The sequence below is a fragment of the Kogia breviceps genome, chromosome 12 (genome assembly GCF_026419965.1).
Source record: "Kogia breviceps isolate mKogBre1 chromosome 12, mKogBre1 haplotype 1, whole genome shotgun sequence".
In the NCBI taxonomy this organism is placed as follows: domain Eukaryota; kingdom Metazoa; phylum Chordata; class Mammalia; order Artiodactyla; family Physeteridae; genus Kogia; species Kogia breviceps.
This window is the reverse complement of record NC_081321.1, coordinates 44,051,805-44,068,913: the sequence shown is the minus strand read 5'-3', so window position 1 is coordinate 44,068,913 and position 17,109 is coordinate 44,051,805. Positions and strand designations below refer to the sequence as shown.

The 17,109-nt window shown below is 44.8% G+C and overlaps 2 protein-coding genes across 5 annotated transcripts in view; one reads left to right on the top strand and one right to left on the bottom strand.

Moving 5' to 3' along the window:
* Nucleotides 1-9,588, top strand: part of CS (citrate synthase) — a 28,602-nt gene extending 19,014 nt beyond the window's left edge. Inside the window, exons 7-11 of the mRNA XM_059080475.2 lie at nt 5,798-5,997; nt 6,913-7,042; nt 7,167-7,268; nt 7,469-7,678; nt 7,990-9,588. Of these exons, the coding sequence (XP_058936458.1) occupies nt 5,798-5,997; nt 6,913-7,042; nt 7,167-7,268; nt 7,469-7,678; nt 7,990-8,160 (813 nt within the window). The 3' untranslated portion in view covers nt 8,161-9,588. The remainder of the gene's footprint in view (nt 1-5,797; nt 5,998-6,912; nt 7,043-7,166; nt 7,269-7,468; nt 7,679-7,989) is intronic.
* On the bottom strand, nt 148-14,147 carry COQ10A (coenzyme Q10A). Of its 4 annotated transcripts, none has more exons than XM_067009512.1 (6): nt 13,777-14,122; nt 13,096-13,242; nt 12,128-12,320; nt 11,485-11,586; nt 6,358-6,484; nt 148-606 (listed from the first exon to the last, which is right to left on the bottom strand). In XM_067009512.1, exons 1-5 carry the CDS (start codon nt 13,896-13,898, stop codon nt 6,359-6,361), a joined length of 690 nt encoding a protein of 229 aa, XP_066865613.1. In that variant the 5' UTR covers nt 13,899-14,122; the 3' UTR covers nt 148-606; nt 6,358. The 4 variants fall into 4 exon arrangements, with proteins under 4 accessions (XP_066865613.1, XP_066865612.1, XP_058936479.1 ...); XM_067009511.1 differs by lacking the exon at nt 148-606 and adding an exon at nt 5,542-6,153; XM_059080496.2 differs by lacking the exons at nt 148-606; nt 6,358-6,484 and adding an exon at nt 10,323-11,222 and having other exon boundaries at nt 13,777-14,145.
* Between the last annotated feature and the right edge of the window lie 2,962 nt (nt 14,148-17,109).

Sequence of the window (17,109 nt, the reverse complement as noted above, 5' to 3'; positions counted from 1 at the left end):
GTCACAACTACCGAGGCCCATGTGCCTAGAGCCCATGCTCTGCAATGGGAGAGGCTGCCGCAGAGAAGCCCGTGCATCACAATGAAGAGTAGCCCCCACTCGCCGCAGCTAGAGAGAGCCCACGCACGGCAGTGAAGACCCAGTGCAGCCTAAAATAAATCAATTTATTGAAAAAAAAAAAAAAAAGAAACTACAATTCAGTAATCTTGCCGGAATAGAGGTGTGTACACTGTGCTGTTGGAACATTGAAAAAGATGTGACTTAACTGCAGGGCCCCTGAGAAGGTTTTGCAGAGTAGTCTCACTCTGGCCCCAAAGGGTCCCTTCTTCTCTTCAAATAAGGAGAACCATTGATTGATTGATTGATTGATTGCTGCATTGGGTCTTTGTTGCTGTGCACAGGGTTTCTCTAGTTGCAGTGAGCAGGGGCTACTCTATGTTGTGGTGTAGAGGCTTCTCATTGTGGTGGCTTCTTGTTGCGGAGCACGGGCTCTAGGCGCTCGGGCTTCAGTAGTTGCGGCACTCAGGCTCAGTAGTTGTGGCACATGGGCTTAGTTGCTCCGCAGCCTGTGGGATCTTCCCAGACCAGGGCTCAAATCTGTGTCCCCTGCATTGGCAGGTGGATTCTTAACCACTGCACCACCAGGGAAGTCCCCAGATAAGGAGAATCTTGAGAATTTGGAAGAATGGCAGCTAAGGCAATTCTGGAGGCTAGGAGGACTAATGCCTGTCAGCCACAGTTTGGACTAACCCACTCAAGATACCTGTCAGGAGTGCAAGGGTGGTTAGTATCCTGGAAGTAGGATCCAAAAAGCAAATGAGTTTTATTCTCTGAAAATGAAATGTGATCTTAATAGTTTGAACTCCATGGTTAGAGTATGAGAAGATTGTTGGGCCTTGTCCTAGCACATAGGACATAATTCCTTGCATCCTCTTTCCAATACCCCACATACTCACAAACACTGGGTAAAGTACAATTTATCTGGCTAGGTTTACAGAAAGACATCTCATTTTCTTTTGTTTCTTATTTAGAGACAGATAGTACAGGAACAGAAAAGTTCCTTTCCGCAAAGCAGATACACTAAAGGAATTTTGACCAGGAGAAGGTCCCCAAAGAGTTCACAATGAGGCAAGGCACAGAGTAGCATGGCCCACTGGTCTGATGAAATCTCCTTGGGGTTTTGGCAAATCCCACTTCATTGGATTGATCAATATTTATTCAGTGCCAACTGTGTATAGAGAATTGTGTTTGCTGTTGGGGGAAAGAGGGAAAGTTTGCAATTGATACTAGTCTGGTTGGCTTTGAGGAGGAAGGTATAGGAATGATGCAAACTAAACCTATTCACAAGCATTTATAAAGTCACACATCAGGAGGTTCAGAAGGTTGTATAACCTGAATATGTTGCTTTTCATTTTCTTTTTTAAATACTGTTCAAGTAATTGTTATCTGTGTGGGTCACCATAACAGAAAAGGTTAAATCAAGGCCAACAGTTCTTCTATTTTAAAACTTGTCTTTTAGAAATTGACCACTCAGAAGTGCCTGTTACTTCTTACAGTGCTGTTGTGTTGACTGTTGTAGAGTTCTTCATACTTTGCGATAAATACCTATAAGATGTTTCCCAGATATCCAAACATGCTGCATTGCTTCACACTGTCCTTTATTGAATCAGAAAAATGAATCTTGTTCTTCTTTGCTTACTGTTGCCTCCATTTCAGTGTATAGCCATTGATTGGTTGTCTTGCCACCTCTTTGTGAGATATCATCTGAGGGTGGCTATCTTAAGGTGAACATTGTATTTTAGGACTTTGCCAACCTGTTTTTAAGCAATACTGATATATCTGTCAGCCTCAGGGTGTGCGTCTAATAAAGTTCACACTGAACAAAAATTAGCACCAGTAACTGCTTTAGTGGAGCTTGGTGCTCTTTTGCTGCCATATCCTATCTCTCTCAAAGATCAGACATGCTATTTCAGTTTAGTTCTCTGTCTTGGTTAATTTAACCATGGTACTTAGAATTACATGACAGCATTCAGCTGGTTATTTCTGTTTAAAAATTTATGTTAAGGAGTATATGTGATCTAATTCTCTACTAGAATCATCAGTTCATGCTGTTGTTTTTTGTTTTTGTTTTTGCGGTACACGGGCCTCTCACTGTTGTGGCCTCTCCCGTTGCAGAGCACAGGCTCCGGATGCGCAGGCTCAGTGGCCGTGGCTCACGGGCCCAGCCGCTCCGCAGCATGTGGGATCTTCCCGGACCGGGGCACGAACCCGTGTTCCCTGCATCAGCAGGCGGACTATCAACCACTGCGCCACCAGGGAAGCCGCATGCTGTTTTTTACATGCACCTCAAGAGGATGATCTTCCTACAACTTTCCTTCCATAACATTTTACATGACTTTAGATAAATAGTATAATCTATTGAGGTGAAAAAGTTAGGTCTTGTACTAATTTAGTAATTGACTTAACTTCACTCGTGACTAGGAGATGACTCTGATGCACCAGCTGTTTAATTATGAAGTAGCCTTAAGATATTGTTGAATTGGGTAAAATTTGCGAAGTAGCTGACAGATGAGGTTTTTCTAGTAAGGCATATGAACAGTATATGTAGGTTTTGAAGCTGTTTAATCTATAATAAAATCATCATCCCAACACCTAACAACTCTTGAAAACATGCCAAATATTAGCTTAAATGTTTTATATTCATTATCTGATTTAATCATCAGAATAACCCCATGAGGTAGATGTCACTGATGTCATTTTACTAAATGGGAAAGCTGAACATTAGAGAAAATAAGTAGTTTGCCCAGGGTCGTGCAGCTAGTAACTGGTAGAGACCAGATTGAGACTTGAGTTTGCTTCACTCTAGGGTCTCTTCACCATTAATATTGGCTCTCCTCTTTTTCTGTCTTCTTTATAATGACTGAGAGCTAACACAAAATTGTAAATCAACTATACTCCGATAAAATTTTTTTTTTTAATGACTAATAGCTAAATAGTTGGCAAGAATTTCTCTAGCACTAGAGATGCTGGCTCACAATGATGATTATGGTCAGTTTTGTTACCTTTATTCCAGGCAGTTGTGATAGTGGCGTTTTGTCTTTTTTTCTGAGGGTTTAAAGATGAAGAATGAGTTAGTACCAGTAGCTAAATAGCACCTCAGTCTTAGTTTATTAAAGAAGAAATAAGGAGGTGTTCTCTGTCAGTGTGTTTGTTTGTTTATTTAATCTCTTGACTGTACAGCTTTACCACTACAAAAAGCAGGGTAAAGATCCCACACTGTCATACCTGGTCTGATACTTGCTGCTTTATAAACTTCATCCTCAGTGGTAGAAGTTGAAACAGTCCTCTTTGTAGTTTCTTTATGTTGTGGTCATTCATACTTTACAAATAATTTTGAAAGTTAGTACATACTCCACAGATAACAGTTTGCCTAGCCCAGGATCTTGTTCTTGGCATTCTGCTAATGAATCCAGGTCCCTTAGAACTGCATATCCTTGATGCAGGCTTCTGGAAATAACCTGCTTCCTTGGGGGGATGTAAATCTTCAAGGAGGTATGGTTAATAGTATGATTATCATGTAAGTAATCTCCTGAGAACTTGCAAGTGTTAGCTAAGTACTTCTTGCTTCAAGTAGCTTTTTAATTTTGGCAGTATTCTCATTGAATCTTGGTGGCATTGACAAAATTCACTGAGTACTTGAGTAATAGATGACTTCACAGAGATTATCTCATTTAGACTAGTTATTATAGATTTTGTTCTTGGTTCCAACAAAACCTCATGAATTCTTACAGGAACATTTAGCCAGTTAGCTTGATAGGATAACACTATGTAATGTCATTCAGCAAGTATTTTCTCCACACTTTCAATGTACTGTGACTGAAAGTAGAAATTTTTTTTATTGTTTTTTGGGGGTTTTTTTGGCTGCATCTCATGGCTTGCAGGATCATTCCCAACCAGGAATTGAACCCAGGCCCTGGCAGTGAAAGCACCAAGTCCTAACCACTGGACCACCAGGGAATTCCTGAATTTTTTTGTTATTAAAAGAAAAAACTTGGGAATTCCATGGCGGTCCATTGGTTAGCACTCCATGCTTCCTTTCTACTGCAGGGGCACGAGTTCGATCCCTGGTCTGGGAACTAAGATCGCACAAGCCTCACAGCATGGCCAAAAAAAAAACACCAACCCCCAAATCTACTGAAACCCTGTCGCCCTCCCTAAAGGAACTTAAAATCCGTATGAGAAGATAAAATTGAGACATAAAAGTTGAGCACGCTATTAACATCACAAAAAGACAACCAGATATTATATGTTTCTCTTAATAAATGAACACAGCACTATTTATCAAAAAGTCTTGCTAAAGAAATTGAACATGAATCTACTCAAACTTCTAGCTCTATCAGTCTGTCAGAAATACGGTGGACAGAGGGACATGTTAAATGACATCACAGGTATATAACTAGCAAAATCTAAACTGTGGGAAATTCTACAGGACAAATGATCTGATTTTCCACAAATAAACTGCAAAGTAAAAAAAGGACAGACAGCATAAGAGGGAACTTAAATTAATTAAAAAGACTTCAGAGACATGTCAGACAATTGCAATGTGGGCTATTTTCAGTGAAACAGACAGATGAGGGGGAGCTTTATAATAAATGAATGAGGCGGGGGGGCTTGAATACTGAGTAGTTAATGATATTGAAGAATTGTTAAATTCTTTTCAGTAGGATAATGGTTTTGTGATTTTGATTATGAAGGACCTTTATCTTTTAGAGATACATGCTTAAATACTTACATGTTATATATGATATCTGGGATTCACTCAAAATAATTTGGGAGGTGAGAGGGGAAAGTAAGGGTATAGATGAAACAAGCATGGCCATGAGTTAATAATTATTTAAGCTAGATGATGCTTATTAGCTGAGTGGGTAACCTTGTGCCCCAGTTTTTACAAATGAAGGCTATGTTACCTTACAGGACTATTGTAAGAAAAGAAAAAAATGAAAATAATATATCTAGCACAGTACCTGTTATATAGTAAGTACTTAAAAAATGGAAGCCTTTGTTAATAACTAGCAGTTGAATGCCACTGTTTGACCCTTGGCATATATGGTGAATTTTCCTTGAAAGATGGAACATAGAATTATTAAAACCTAGTGTCTTAGCACATTCTTTGAGTGCAAAGTCATGTAATGGAAAAGATCATGGTTAAACATATAAGGGTTCAAAATCTGACTTTGGGGGCTTCCCTGGTGGCGCAGTGGTTGAGAGTCCGCCTGCCGATGCAGGGGACACAGGTTCGTGTCCCCTGGTCCACTGGTCCGGGAAGATCCCACATGCCGCAGAGTGGCTGCGCCCGTGAGCCACATGGCTGCTGAGCCTGCACGTCCGGAGCCTCTGCTCCGCAACGGGAGAGGCCGCAACAGTGAGAGGTCCGCATACCGCAAAAAAAAAAAAAAAAAAAAAAAAAAATCTGACTTTGGCATTTAACTGAATGCTCTGAGCCTCAGTTCCCTCTTCTGTAAAATGGAGGTCATTATATACTTTGTAGAATGGGAAAAAATTGGGAATAATGTTTTATTATACATGAGATAGTTTATATAAATCCCTTAATGCGGTGCCTGGGTCATAACAGTTATTCAGTTAAATGGTCATTGTTGTTATACTCCATTTATAATCACCCAGCATAGAATCATCAATCCAAATAGCCCAGTCCATAGAGAACAAACACCATCCCTGCCTAATTCTTTCTTGTTGATAATTCCTCTTCTTTTTTTCTCCATTTTCCTCTTCCCATCAGTTGATTTATGAAGACTGTATGGATCTGATTGCAAAGCTACCTTGTGTTGCAGCAAAGATCTACCGGAATCTCTATCGAGAGGGCAGCAGTATTGGGGCCATTGATTCTAAGCTGGACTGGTCTCACAATTTCACCAACATGTTAGGCTATACTGATGCTCAGTTCACGGAGCTCATGCGCTTGTACCTCACCATCCACAGGTGAGGGAGACCCAGCAACCATAGTCACCAGGTGCCTGGATTGGTGGTGAATATTAAGAAAAACTCCTTGGGACTTCCCTGGCAGTCCAGTGGTTAAGACTCTGCGCTTCCACTGCAGGGGGCGTGGGTTCCATCCCTGGTTGGGGAATTAAGATCCTGTATGCCATGCAGCATGCAAAAAAAAAAACACCAAACTCCTTACCAGGTGGTAGGCAGCAAGGGGATGGAAACACAGCATATGGGATGGTACAAGGCAAGAAAGGGGTCTGGTAAAGAAGGTCAGGAGGTCTAGAAAAATTACCATAACCACACTAAGAGTAAGATAGTGCTTCTGGCTAGGAAAAGGTACTAGCTGCTCACATTAGACAGGTCCTTTGGCTTTCCAGGAGCTCCCTCTTCTGGCCATTGCTGTTAAAGCTGCAGTGAGAGTCAGGGAGCTTGGCACGCAACGAAGGCCAGGCATCATCGAGCAGTAACCTCTCCAGCCCTGTGGATTAGTGAACAAAGGCTGATAATAAGATTGGGACATCTCTGACAAGAGCTTATGTATAAGTGACTAGCTATAGGCTGGTGTGAATCCATAGCTAGGCTAGTATGTGACAATAAGAGAACAACAAGGGGCTTCCCTGGTGGTGCAATGGTTGAGAGTCCGCCTGCTGATGCAGGGGACACGGGTTCGTGCCCCGGTCCGGGAAGATCCCACATGCTGTGGAGCGGCTGGGCCTGTGCGCCATGGCCGCTGAGCCTGCGTGTCCGGAGCCTGTGGCTCAGCAACGGGAGAGGCCACAACAGTGAGAGGCCCATGTACCGCAAAAAAAAAAAAAAGAGAGAGAACAGCAAGGACTATGTTTCAATAATCTGCCCCTTTTTTCTCCTTTCTCTTGGCCTTGATTCTCCTTTCTTACTTCCCCACAGTGACCATGAGGGTGGCAATGTAAGTGCCCATACCAGCCACTTGGTGGGCAGTGCCCTTTCAGACCCCTACTTGTCCTTCGCAGCAGCCATGAATGGGCTGGCAGGGCCCCTGCATGGACTGGCAAATCAGGTAAGACTGTTCTTTTTCTTCTCCTGCTCCGTGTTTTTCTCACTCCCATGTTTTGTTTCTGATCCTGGCGTTCTCTCCTGGCATATGCATTGACACTCTTTTATTCTCCAAACCTTACCCACAGGAAGTACTTGTTTGGCTGACACAACTACAGAAGGAAGTTGGCAAAGATGTGTCAGATGAGAAATTACGAGACTATATCTGGAACACACTCAACTCAGGACGGGTAAGCAGAGATGCTTAGCAACTAGAAAAGAAGCCAAGACTTAAGTTCTATAATTTGGAAGAATGAAGGAGAAAAGAATGAGATGACTCCCTAAATTAGAAGAGATTTTTTTTTTTCCATTTGTCTACCCTAAAGAATTCAGAAAAGACAAAAATTTCTACCTGAGAATACAACTGGTTTTCCCCCCCTATCCTTTGCAGGTTGTCCCAGGCTATGGCCATGCAGTACTAAGGAAGACTGATCCACGATATACCTGTCAACGAGAGTTTGCTCTGAAACACCTGCCTCAGGACCCCATGTTTAAGCTGGTTGCTCAGCTGTACAAGATTGTGCCCAGTGTCCTCCTAGAGCAGGGCAAGGCCAAGAATCCTTGGCCCAATGTAGATGCTCATAGTGGGGTACTGCTCCAGGTGAGTCCGCCTTTCCCTGCTTTCCTCTAATTTATACAAAACCTTACTGTTCTCTGCCATGCACAAAATCACCTCCTTAGTCAGAGCAAGGACTCTCACATCTCCTTCCTTATCCTTTTGTTAAAGTTGCCTATGGTGGGGGAGGTGTGGGCTGGAGGAAAGGGGTGCTTTCCTTTCAGAATCCAGTTGCTATACTTTTCCCAGTCATTTCTATTTAAGGCTAACTGGGTTAAGGTTTTTAATCAATCTGGACCTGTACATGCCACTACCTGTGGGCCTTTAACAAAACTTTTTTCTCTTTTACCTTACAGTACTATGGCATGACGGAGATGAATTACTACACAGTCCTGTTTGGGGTATCACGGGCACTGGGTGTATTAGCACAGCTCATCTGGAGCCGAGCCCTAGGCTTCCCTCTAGAGAGGCCCAAGTCCATGAGCACAGACGGTCTGATGAAGTTTGTGGACTCTAAGTCAGGGTGAAACTGAAGACTGGGAGGAAGGTAGCTACCAGAAAGTGAGGAATTTTAAAGAAAAAAAAAGTATACTTTTGTTTCAGGGGCCTTTTAAAGACTTAAGATTAAATTGTATCTGAGGCACTGATGATAAGTTTGAGGTTAAGATATTAATTAAGATTTTAAAAGATGAAAAGTAACCCCTTCTTCCCTAACCAGCTCCTTTCCCCAGCCTGGTATAAGTTTCCCATCAACTATAGGATGACCAGGACTAATGCATGTGGTACGGGTTAGGTTTACCCGTGCCCCCACCCAATCTCCAGAGTGAGAATCTGGTTCCTCTTTCCCTAGGTCAAAGCTGGTTGCAGAGAATCTGCAGTCACTTAAGCAGAGCTTTTGGTTCTACTCTGCCCACCCCTTAATAGGCCAGCAAACCAGGACCCTGCCCCTTCTGTTTCCATAGGAATCATGTTGGATTGTCACCTGTACCAAGCCCCATTAACCTCTCCCATGCACACAGATACTTCCTAGTAAGACCGATTGGTTACGCTTTGGCTTTTTTTGTTTGTTTGTTTTTAATGATACCAGGTGATCATAAAGGCCATGGTATTTGTTGTGACTGGCACCCACTGTTTGATTTTTATTTCTCTTTTTTAAATTATCCCATTAAAATTAAGATCTGGGAGTGTTCTATTCCCTATTACTTGAATACTCACCTCTTTCCAGATTTTCTATACCTGCTGCACCTCAAGCCAAGGTTGCTCTGGACCTTCCCCTCTTGGTCCCTACTAGAGACCTCTTTCAGCAGGTTGTATACAGCACTGTATGATATTGTGGTCTTTCCCATTATTTGGCTTTATCAGTGCTTAATATGAACTAAGCTTTTTACTTCCCTGGAACACAAGCCACTACCCTCTGACCTTTTTTCTTTCCCCTTTAATATGCTGTGGGCTATAGGACAGGGACTTGGGAATTACCAGCATGATATCTTCATGGCCTGATCCCAGGGGTACTAGCACCTCTTTCTGAACAGGGAAATGAGATTGGACATGGTCTCCTTTGAATATGAGGTACTGGGGCTGAGGGCATTAAAAATAGTAAACCTCCCTCCTCATCCCCTGCCACAAGCAAATATCCCTTTATTTATCAGGGTTCTTATCCTGCCCCTTCCCCAAGAGCTTACAGTACAGTGTTTGTTTTAGAAGCCCCATATACACAGGTTTCCAGTGACTCAGAATGCTCTACTGCCTTTTCAAGAAAGGATTAAAAATACACTCCTGCTGTGCCCCCTTCCTCCCTCGCAACTCCTGCCTGTGTTTGTGTGGATCCCAAATCCCAGAACCATGCTGTTGAGATGGATAATACTGTCTGTAAACCCCTGGGTAACTGTCAAGTCATGATGCAGACTTCAGGTTGTTCTGTATAAAATGCAAAATAAATGTTTTTATTAACAATGCTTGAGCCTATTAAATAAGGCCTGGGAGAATCTCTATTATGAGGTAAGGATTCTGGCTAGCAAGATCCTGGACTTGGTGGGTTATGTTATCCTGTGCATCTTTTTTATCTTGAGGTAGGTTTGGCATTCATTTACCCTAATCAGAAGACAGGTTCCCTATGAGATTTCCAAAGGAGATTGCAGTCTGTCTTCATGGTTAGAAGTCCTTGATCTTTAGCCCCCATCCTTCCTAAAATTTATCATAAGGTAGAACACTCAAGGACTGTAGCTGAGACCTCACAACTGTTTATGTGACTAATCCAAGGAAGCTGGTCCAGCCCATTGGGTGAAAGGAACAAACTATACCAAGGGCAGTTAAGGTAGGACTGCTGACTCAGGATCTGAGCCTCTGGAGGGCTCTGGTACTTCGTGAAACACCAGTTCTTTGCAGCTTCCCTTAAGGATCCCCCAGCATAAGAGGTGGTCTGGAGGGCATCAGTTATGGGAGGTCTGAGACCAGATTACTCTGTCCTGAGACTCCTGCTGCAACTGACCTTCTGAAAAAGTCTATAAATAGGCAAGGGAGTGGGTACTAGGTCCTGGCTTGTAGAATGTGCTACTATAGTTAGCAGGGACACTGTGTCCAAGAGGCCTTCTTGCACCTTCACTCCCCTAGGGAAGGAAGCCATGACTTTCTGCTACTCTACTATATCTACATTATTCCCCTGAGAAGCAATATATAAAAGCCAAATTCATACTGTCACAATTAATTTATTGAAATTTTATAAAAACTCAGGCCAAGTGGAAGAATAAGGTACAACCCGAGAGTATAACTGTTCAGTGCTCTTTTGCTCCTTGCCCCCTGTGGCAATGATGGGGAGAAAGCCCCTTGCTCTCCACTAGCCAGGCAGCATGGAACTATTCTTAAAGTGAGGTCATACAGATTTCAAGCTGGGGCCAGATCTCAGGCATCTCCTGAGGGGCTGAGGGCATTAAAAATAGTAAACCTCCCTCCTCATCCCCTGCCACAAGCAAATACCCCTTTATTTATCAGGGTTCTTATCCCGCCCCTTCCCCAAGAGCAGGCAAAGTTACTGACTACCCAGTAGCTCTGTGACAGAGAAAGGAGTTCAATTTATTCAATCCTAAGAAAAGTTGCTGTCTTCTCCTGGTCAGACACTAAGGCACCTTGACAAGAGCTCAGAGACAACCATACAGTCCTGATTATAATTCAGTGTGAGAAGGTTGCAGGCATCAGGCATATGGGCTCTCAAGATGAGCCTGACCCTTTCCTAAGCATGTCTCCTTTCCATACCTCCCTGCCTTTTCTTTCCCCCAGCATTTCCAGCCAGCTTAGAGCCCAATTTGAGTGGGAAAACAGTATTATGAACATAGACTCTTCTCTCAGATTGGAGCAGGAGCCAAATAAATAAGAGAATTGGTTGAGGAGGGAGAGGAGAGGTGAGGCTAGGGAACAATCCTTTGCCTCAAGTTTGGTGCACCTCATGGAACATCAGTTCACGGGGGATGGCTGTTTCTGGACCAAACTTGGTTGCTGCCCGGCGCTCGAAGGCAATGACATTCCGTTTGACAACCTCATCAAAAAACATGGTGGCCAGCTGGGAGTGCAGTAGAGAACGAAATTCAAAGGAAATCTAGGAATGGGTAAGAAACAGAAACTCTTCAAGACCATGTTGGATAGTCCCTGGCCAAATGCAAGGATACTATTCAGTGCCTTTTCCTCCCGCTCCAGTTCATTAGATCCCCTCAAAGGCCCTGGGACTGAGTATAAAGTACAAGTTTGATACCAGCTCAGACCTGTGAAGAGTGTCATTGACTTGTGAAATATCCGTCACAGTACCTCAGCTCAGCCCCCAACCCAGTTGTAGCCCTGTGCTATACAGCCTCCTGACTCACCCAGAAGTCCACAGTGCAAGTTCGGGGATAGGCAGGAATACCAGGACTGAACCGCCAAATGGTCTCTAAGTGGTTGAAGAGCTTGCCGTCGGTGCAAACAGCCTAGAATAGGACAATCAGGTAGTTAATATTATGATGGAATTAAACCTGTATCAAGTATAGGAGGCTATAAGAAGGAATTGAAAGCCATTTTCCTCTCTAATTTTTTCTTTTAATAAATTTATTTTATTTAATTTATTTTTGGCTGTGTTGGGTCTTCGTTTCTGTGCGTGGGCTTTCTCTAGTTGCAGCGAGAGGGGGCCACTCTTCATCGCGGTGCACGGGCCTCTCACTTTCGAGGCCTCCCTTGTTGTGGAGCACAGGCTCCAGATGCGCAGGCTCAGTAGTTGTGGCTCACGGGCCCAGTTGCCCCGTGGCATGTGGGATCTTCCCAGACCAGGTCTCGAACCTGTGTTCCCTTCATTGGCAGGCAGATTCTCAACCACTGCGCCACCAGGGAAGCGCCCTTCTAATATTTTATTAGGGGAATATTTGGCACTGGAGATAAAAAATTATCACAAGGAAAGCCACAATAGCCTTTAAACGTAAAAATGCCAGAGAACACAAAAAACTTCCTGATCAATCCCTCCCAGGCAGGCCTCACCTTGACCATGTGAGGTTTGACCATGGAAACAGCAGAAGTATAACGTTCCGTAATGGGTGGAAAGCCAACTTCCAACTGGGCCTTCAGGTGACCTTTGCGGCTGTTTACCACCAAAGACTTCTTACACCAGGGCACAAACTCACGATACTCCTGGACATTGGCTACCACCTCGTACATCTCCTGCATTGAGTACCTAGGGGAAGGAATCAGAGGCCAAGGAACTGCCAGATGGGTGACGCTCCTCCTTGCCCTAGGCACCCTCCCCCCATGCCCACTAATCATGCACCCTCAGGAACTAGAGATGCCAAATAAGCCTGGATGAATGACTTTGCAAAAGCAAATGTGCAAATTTCCATGACGTTAGTGTTACCTTAAGTTCTGCAGTTTACAGAGTGCTTTTGCATTTACTATTTTGATGCTAAGAACATCTAGGGAGAGCAGAGGTCGATCTTACTGATGATTCACAAAAGGACTCAAATCCCAGCTCTACCACTTTTTGACAGTGTGGCCCTAGGTAAATTATTATTGTCTCCGTATCTCCTCTGTGAATCATAGGTAATAGTAGTAATTGATTCATAAGTTTGTTGAAAGGATCAAATGAGAAAATCTATGGTAAAACACCTAAGCAGCCTAACGGCTAGCAGTAGTAAGTGTTCAGTAAGTGTTAACTCATATTGTGCTCAGAATGCCTAAAGTCAGGTCAGCAGAGAAATAATATCCTGTTGTCTTATGTTATTGTCCAACTCTAGTCATGTTTCACAATGCACTGCACAGCAACCAGGAAGGGGGGAATTAAGGTTGGAAGGCTGGCAGAGGAGGATAAAGGATCAGTAATATAGCTGGGAAGCATGGGACGGCCAGGGATGAATCTTGCTCACTATGGCTACCCTTACGTTCCAGCCTGTACATGCTTATTGTTTGGCGAGAAAGTGAATGTGGAGGGCTGCTGGACAGGAGGGGATGCTCACCCCATGATCCTACGCTCGGAGTAAGCCTTTCGCTTGTTGGTGAAGGGGGCAGCAAAGCCCATGAAAGAACGGCTGGGAGGTAAGCCAGCCTCAGCCGCCAAGACCTGGGCAACCCGGGGCAAGAAGAGGCTGCAGGGGATCAGAAATCTAAGGCCAAAAGGAAAGGAGAGACACGTTACGATTGATTCTTTCTTTGTGTTCCTCAACCATTCCCAGGTGAAGGGGAAGAGGGGTGCATCCCAGAGGAAGGTCATCCAAACAAACTTTTCGCCTAGCACCAGCTGCAGTCCGCCAGGCAGTCACGAGTGCGAAAGGTCGAGGGCGGCGGAGGACAGTGCCCGGGGAGGAGTTGGGGAAAAGCGGGATGCATGTGAAGCGACAGGTGCCTTTGACTGGAGGCCACCCTACTGCTGAAAGCGAGGACTCTCAGGAAGCATCACAGTCCCCGGGACCCCGCCAAGCCCGCTGTTGCCAGGGCACCCGCGAGGGGCAAGTGGTTGGGCACCGACCTCGAGGACTTTGCCTCGCGAATAACTTGCAAAAGCATTCCCTAAAGCTCTACATTAGACCCCAAGGTACGACCGCAGCCGCCCTCCCGCCGTGCCTGCTGTCAGAGCTGCAACTTGGAAGTCCTGGGCGACCCCTTTAGCTCCAGCCCCGACGCCCGCACCTCTTTCTCACCTCATTGGTCCCGGCGGTCGCGGAGGGACCGGGGGCGGGGCCAGGCGCAGCGAGAGGCCGCTGCAGCCCCTGGCCGCCGCGCGCATCCCGGCTGGGAGTCGCCGTGCGCCTGCCGAGGCCATGCGCGCTGCCCTCCCTTGCCCTCTCGGCTTTGATACCAGCTGCGTATTCCTCACTCCAGAGGAAGAGCAGAGGCTAGCGGCAGCCGGGCGGGTTCAGGGCCCCCGAGCGCAGGGGCGGCGCGGGGCGGTAGCTCTTCTCCCTCTGTTCCTGCCCAGGCGGCCGGGTAGCCTAGAACTGAAGCCGCTACCGCTGCTTCCGCAGCTCCCAGTACCCCCACGTCACGCCGTTGCCATGGCTCGGGACCTGGAGAGGGGGGAAGGAAGGGGACCACGCGGCCTATCGGGAGATGTAGTTTCACACCTCTGGCGAGAAAGGGCGCTGGAGGGGGTGTTCGAGAAGCTGCAGAGATGGCCCCATGGAGCGAGCTCACCAGGCAAGCTACTTGCCGAGTCTGTGGTCACAGACCTGTTACATAAAAGCACAGAAGCGACTTCTTGGTCATGGCAACAGCATATGCCGTTGGTCTTCTGAACGTCTCTCTTAGAGACTTTACTATATTCTGCCTTGTTTATAGTTAGAAGTTCCATTCATCTTTGTAGCACATAGTACCTAGTGCTGTGCTTTGCATCTTTGAGAAAGGAAATTAATGTTCCATGATCTGGGCTAAGACTTTGCATAGTTTTCCCTTTTAATATTTATAGAAAGAAGTCGGGGTGAGAAGAACCAGACTTACTTTTACGGTAGAGAACCATCTTTGCCTGGAAAAGTGTGCACTTGATAGAGGTGAGACCTGCAGGAACCCAGGCAAGGAAATGTCACTACACTGCTTTCAATCATGATAAAGGAGAAAAAAAAGTGCCCTTGATAAAAGTGGGGAGAACAGAAGAGAGAGAGAGAGGAGAGAGAAATCAGCAATCAGAGACTGGATCTAGGTGGGTACAAGAGCTCTTGAAATTCTCCCAACAGTGGAGTAGAGGAAGGACATTTTAAGAATGGTGGTGTCTGCTGTTGCATTTAAAGATGTTTTTGTTATTACAGTGCAAGCCCCTCCTCTGCTTTAGTCTTTAGAGCATAAGTCTCCAGTCATGCTCTCCACATTCAGGAAAGTTTTATCTGAGTAGTGTTGTGGGGATTAGGGTGGGAGGATGAAATTATTAAAGACTGTTTTGCCTTTAGGGTCTAATTAGTAGGGAAGAGAGACATCTTATCCAGAAACAGGGGCCTGAAAACAGATGTAAAGCTTCCAACTCTCCCCACTCCTTGAGATTGGCATTCATATGGGGAATTCCACTGGATATGGATTGATTTTTAAAGTTTGAGCCCATTTTGGGACTTCCCTGGTGGTCCAGTGGGTAAGACTCAGCTGCCCTCCTAAAGCAGGGGGCCCGGGTTCAATCCCTGGTCAGGGAACTAGGTCCCGCATGCATGCTGCTACTAAGAGTCCACATGCTGCAACTAAGAAGTCTGCATGCTGCAGCTAAGACCCGGCGCAGCCACAATAAACAAACAAATTAATAAATAAATAAAGATTGAGCCCATTTTATCTGGATTTCAAGGAGCAAAACCCTCCCTTGAACTCTGGTTTACATTTGACGTTTTGTAAGGAAGGCATTTCAATCCTTATGTTAAATTATTTATACATGAAGTCCCCAATTGGGGAATGATCTCACTTCTTTTTCTCTTTTAACATTTCTTCTTTTTCCCTCAGAACCCTCCCCCCAACAAGATACAATATCTCCTTCCAGTTCGAAGATGATAATTGGGAGCCACTCTCAGAAGGGCATATGATCTTGAGGGACAGATTTACTCTTTCCAACCCCACTCTCTTGTCCAGCCTCTCTGACCAAGTGCTTACACATGTGAGACAGCTGCTTAGAGTGAGGAGTAAGGATCTGACCGGATAAAAGACAGAAATTAACTGAGATACATAACTAAACTGTGACCTCATTAACACTATGCCTTAACCGAGTTAACTGCTGCAGAATCTCCAAGGTACAATAGGCCTGCCAAGCCAGTTTGCTTGTTGTACCCTCCTACGAATTAGATTAGGTAATTATTGCCATTTAAGCTTTTCCTAGTTCATTCCCTTTACTTGAAACAACCAATTTCCTGCCATTTCCCTGTCATTCTACATCGATAACTTCCTTCAAGTACTGACTCAAAACACACCTCCTCCAGGAAGACCCTCTTGACTGAACCCATCTCTCAACATTATTCTGAACACATAATGCCACATAAAGTAGCATGAATCCTATATTCTCTAGTTGTTTCATGTGCATGTGTATGTTCTCCTAGGTTATAAACTCCACAAAAATAGACACTATTACTTTTTTTAACCTACCATTTTATATATATATATATTTTTTTTTTCTTTTTCTTTTTTTTGGCTGCACCTCGTGGCTTGTGGGCTCTTAGTTCCCGCCCTTGGCAATGAAAGCAGAGTCCCAACCACTGGACCACCAGGGAATTCTTGACACCATTACTTCTAAGTTTCTATCTCCAAACCAGTTAGTATAGGGCTGAATACAATGGTGAATCCTCAGTAGACATTTGTTAGAAGAATTAAAACTGAGGCTTAAAGACAGGCAGGCATCTGCCTAGAGTTATCCAAATATGAATTCAGTAGTGGAATCCAGAAGGACTATTTGCATAAGACGGCTTTGCCACCACTTCCGGCCTCCTCCTCCCCCACACTGTGCATCTCCCTGAGCCCTGGAAGTAACTGTGTTACCTATATCATATCCCTTTTTTCCCTCCTGGGAAATCCTCTTTCTGTGCTCTGAATAATATTAAAAATAACTCTTCTAGCCCTTCTTCCTCCTTCCAGCTGCCCAGAGAACCCGGCTGGCAAACTTCCTTGTTCACCTTCACTCAGGAGACAGAACCAGGCACGTGACCCCAGCTCAACCCCTGACTCCAATTCCTCAGGTTACCAAAAGCTATTTTGAGCATTGGAGGCCATGTAATCCCCTCCTCCCCATCCTCTGGGCCATATACTAGCTTAGCCCTTCCTGGAAGGTCCATCAAACCCAATAGCCAAGTCAGCATATCCCAACACCCATATCCATCAGATCCCCAACTACCTTCAGTTTCTACTTCTTCAGCCTCATCTTCATCATCATCATCAAATATTGTCTGTTCCCATGTGCTGCTCTGCTTGAACATCCTTTTTTTTTTTCCATAGAAAACAAAACCAATAGGGGCTTCCCTGGTGTTGCAGTGGTTAAGAATCTGCCTGCCAATGCAGGGGACACGGACGGGTTCGAGCCT

Excerpts from the sequence above, each read along its gene's own strand:
- COQ10A (XM_059080496.2), bottom strand. The coding sequence starts at position 13,898 with ATGGCCTCGGCAGGCGCACGGCGACTCCCAGCCGGGATGCGCGCGGCG. Across the intron at positions 12,321-13,095 it reads TCCGAGCGTAGGATCATGGG|GTACTCAATGCAGGAGATGT; the intron begins GTGAGCATCCCC and ends TCCTTCCCCTAG. Across the intron at positions 11,223-11,484 it reads CTTGCACTGTGGACTTCTGG|ATTTCCTTTGAATTTCGTTC; the intron begins GTGAGTCAGGAG and ends ACCCATTCCTAG.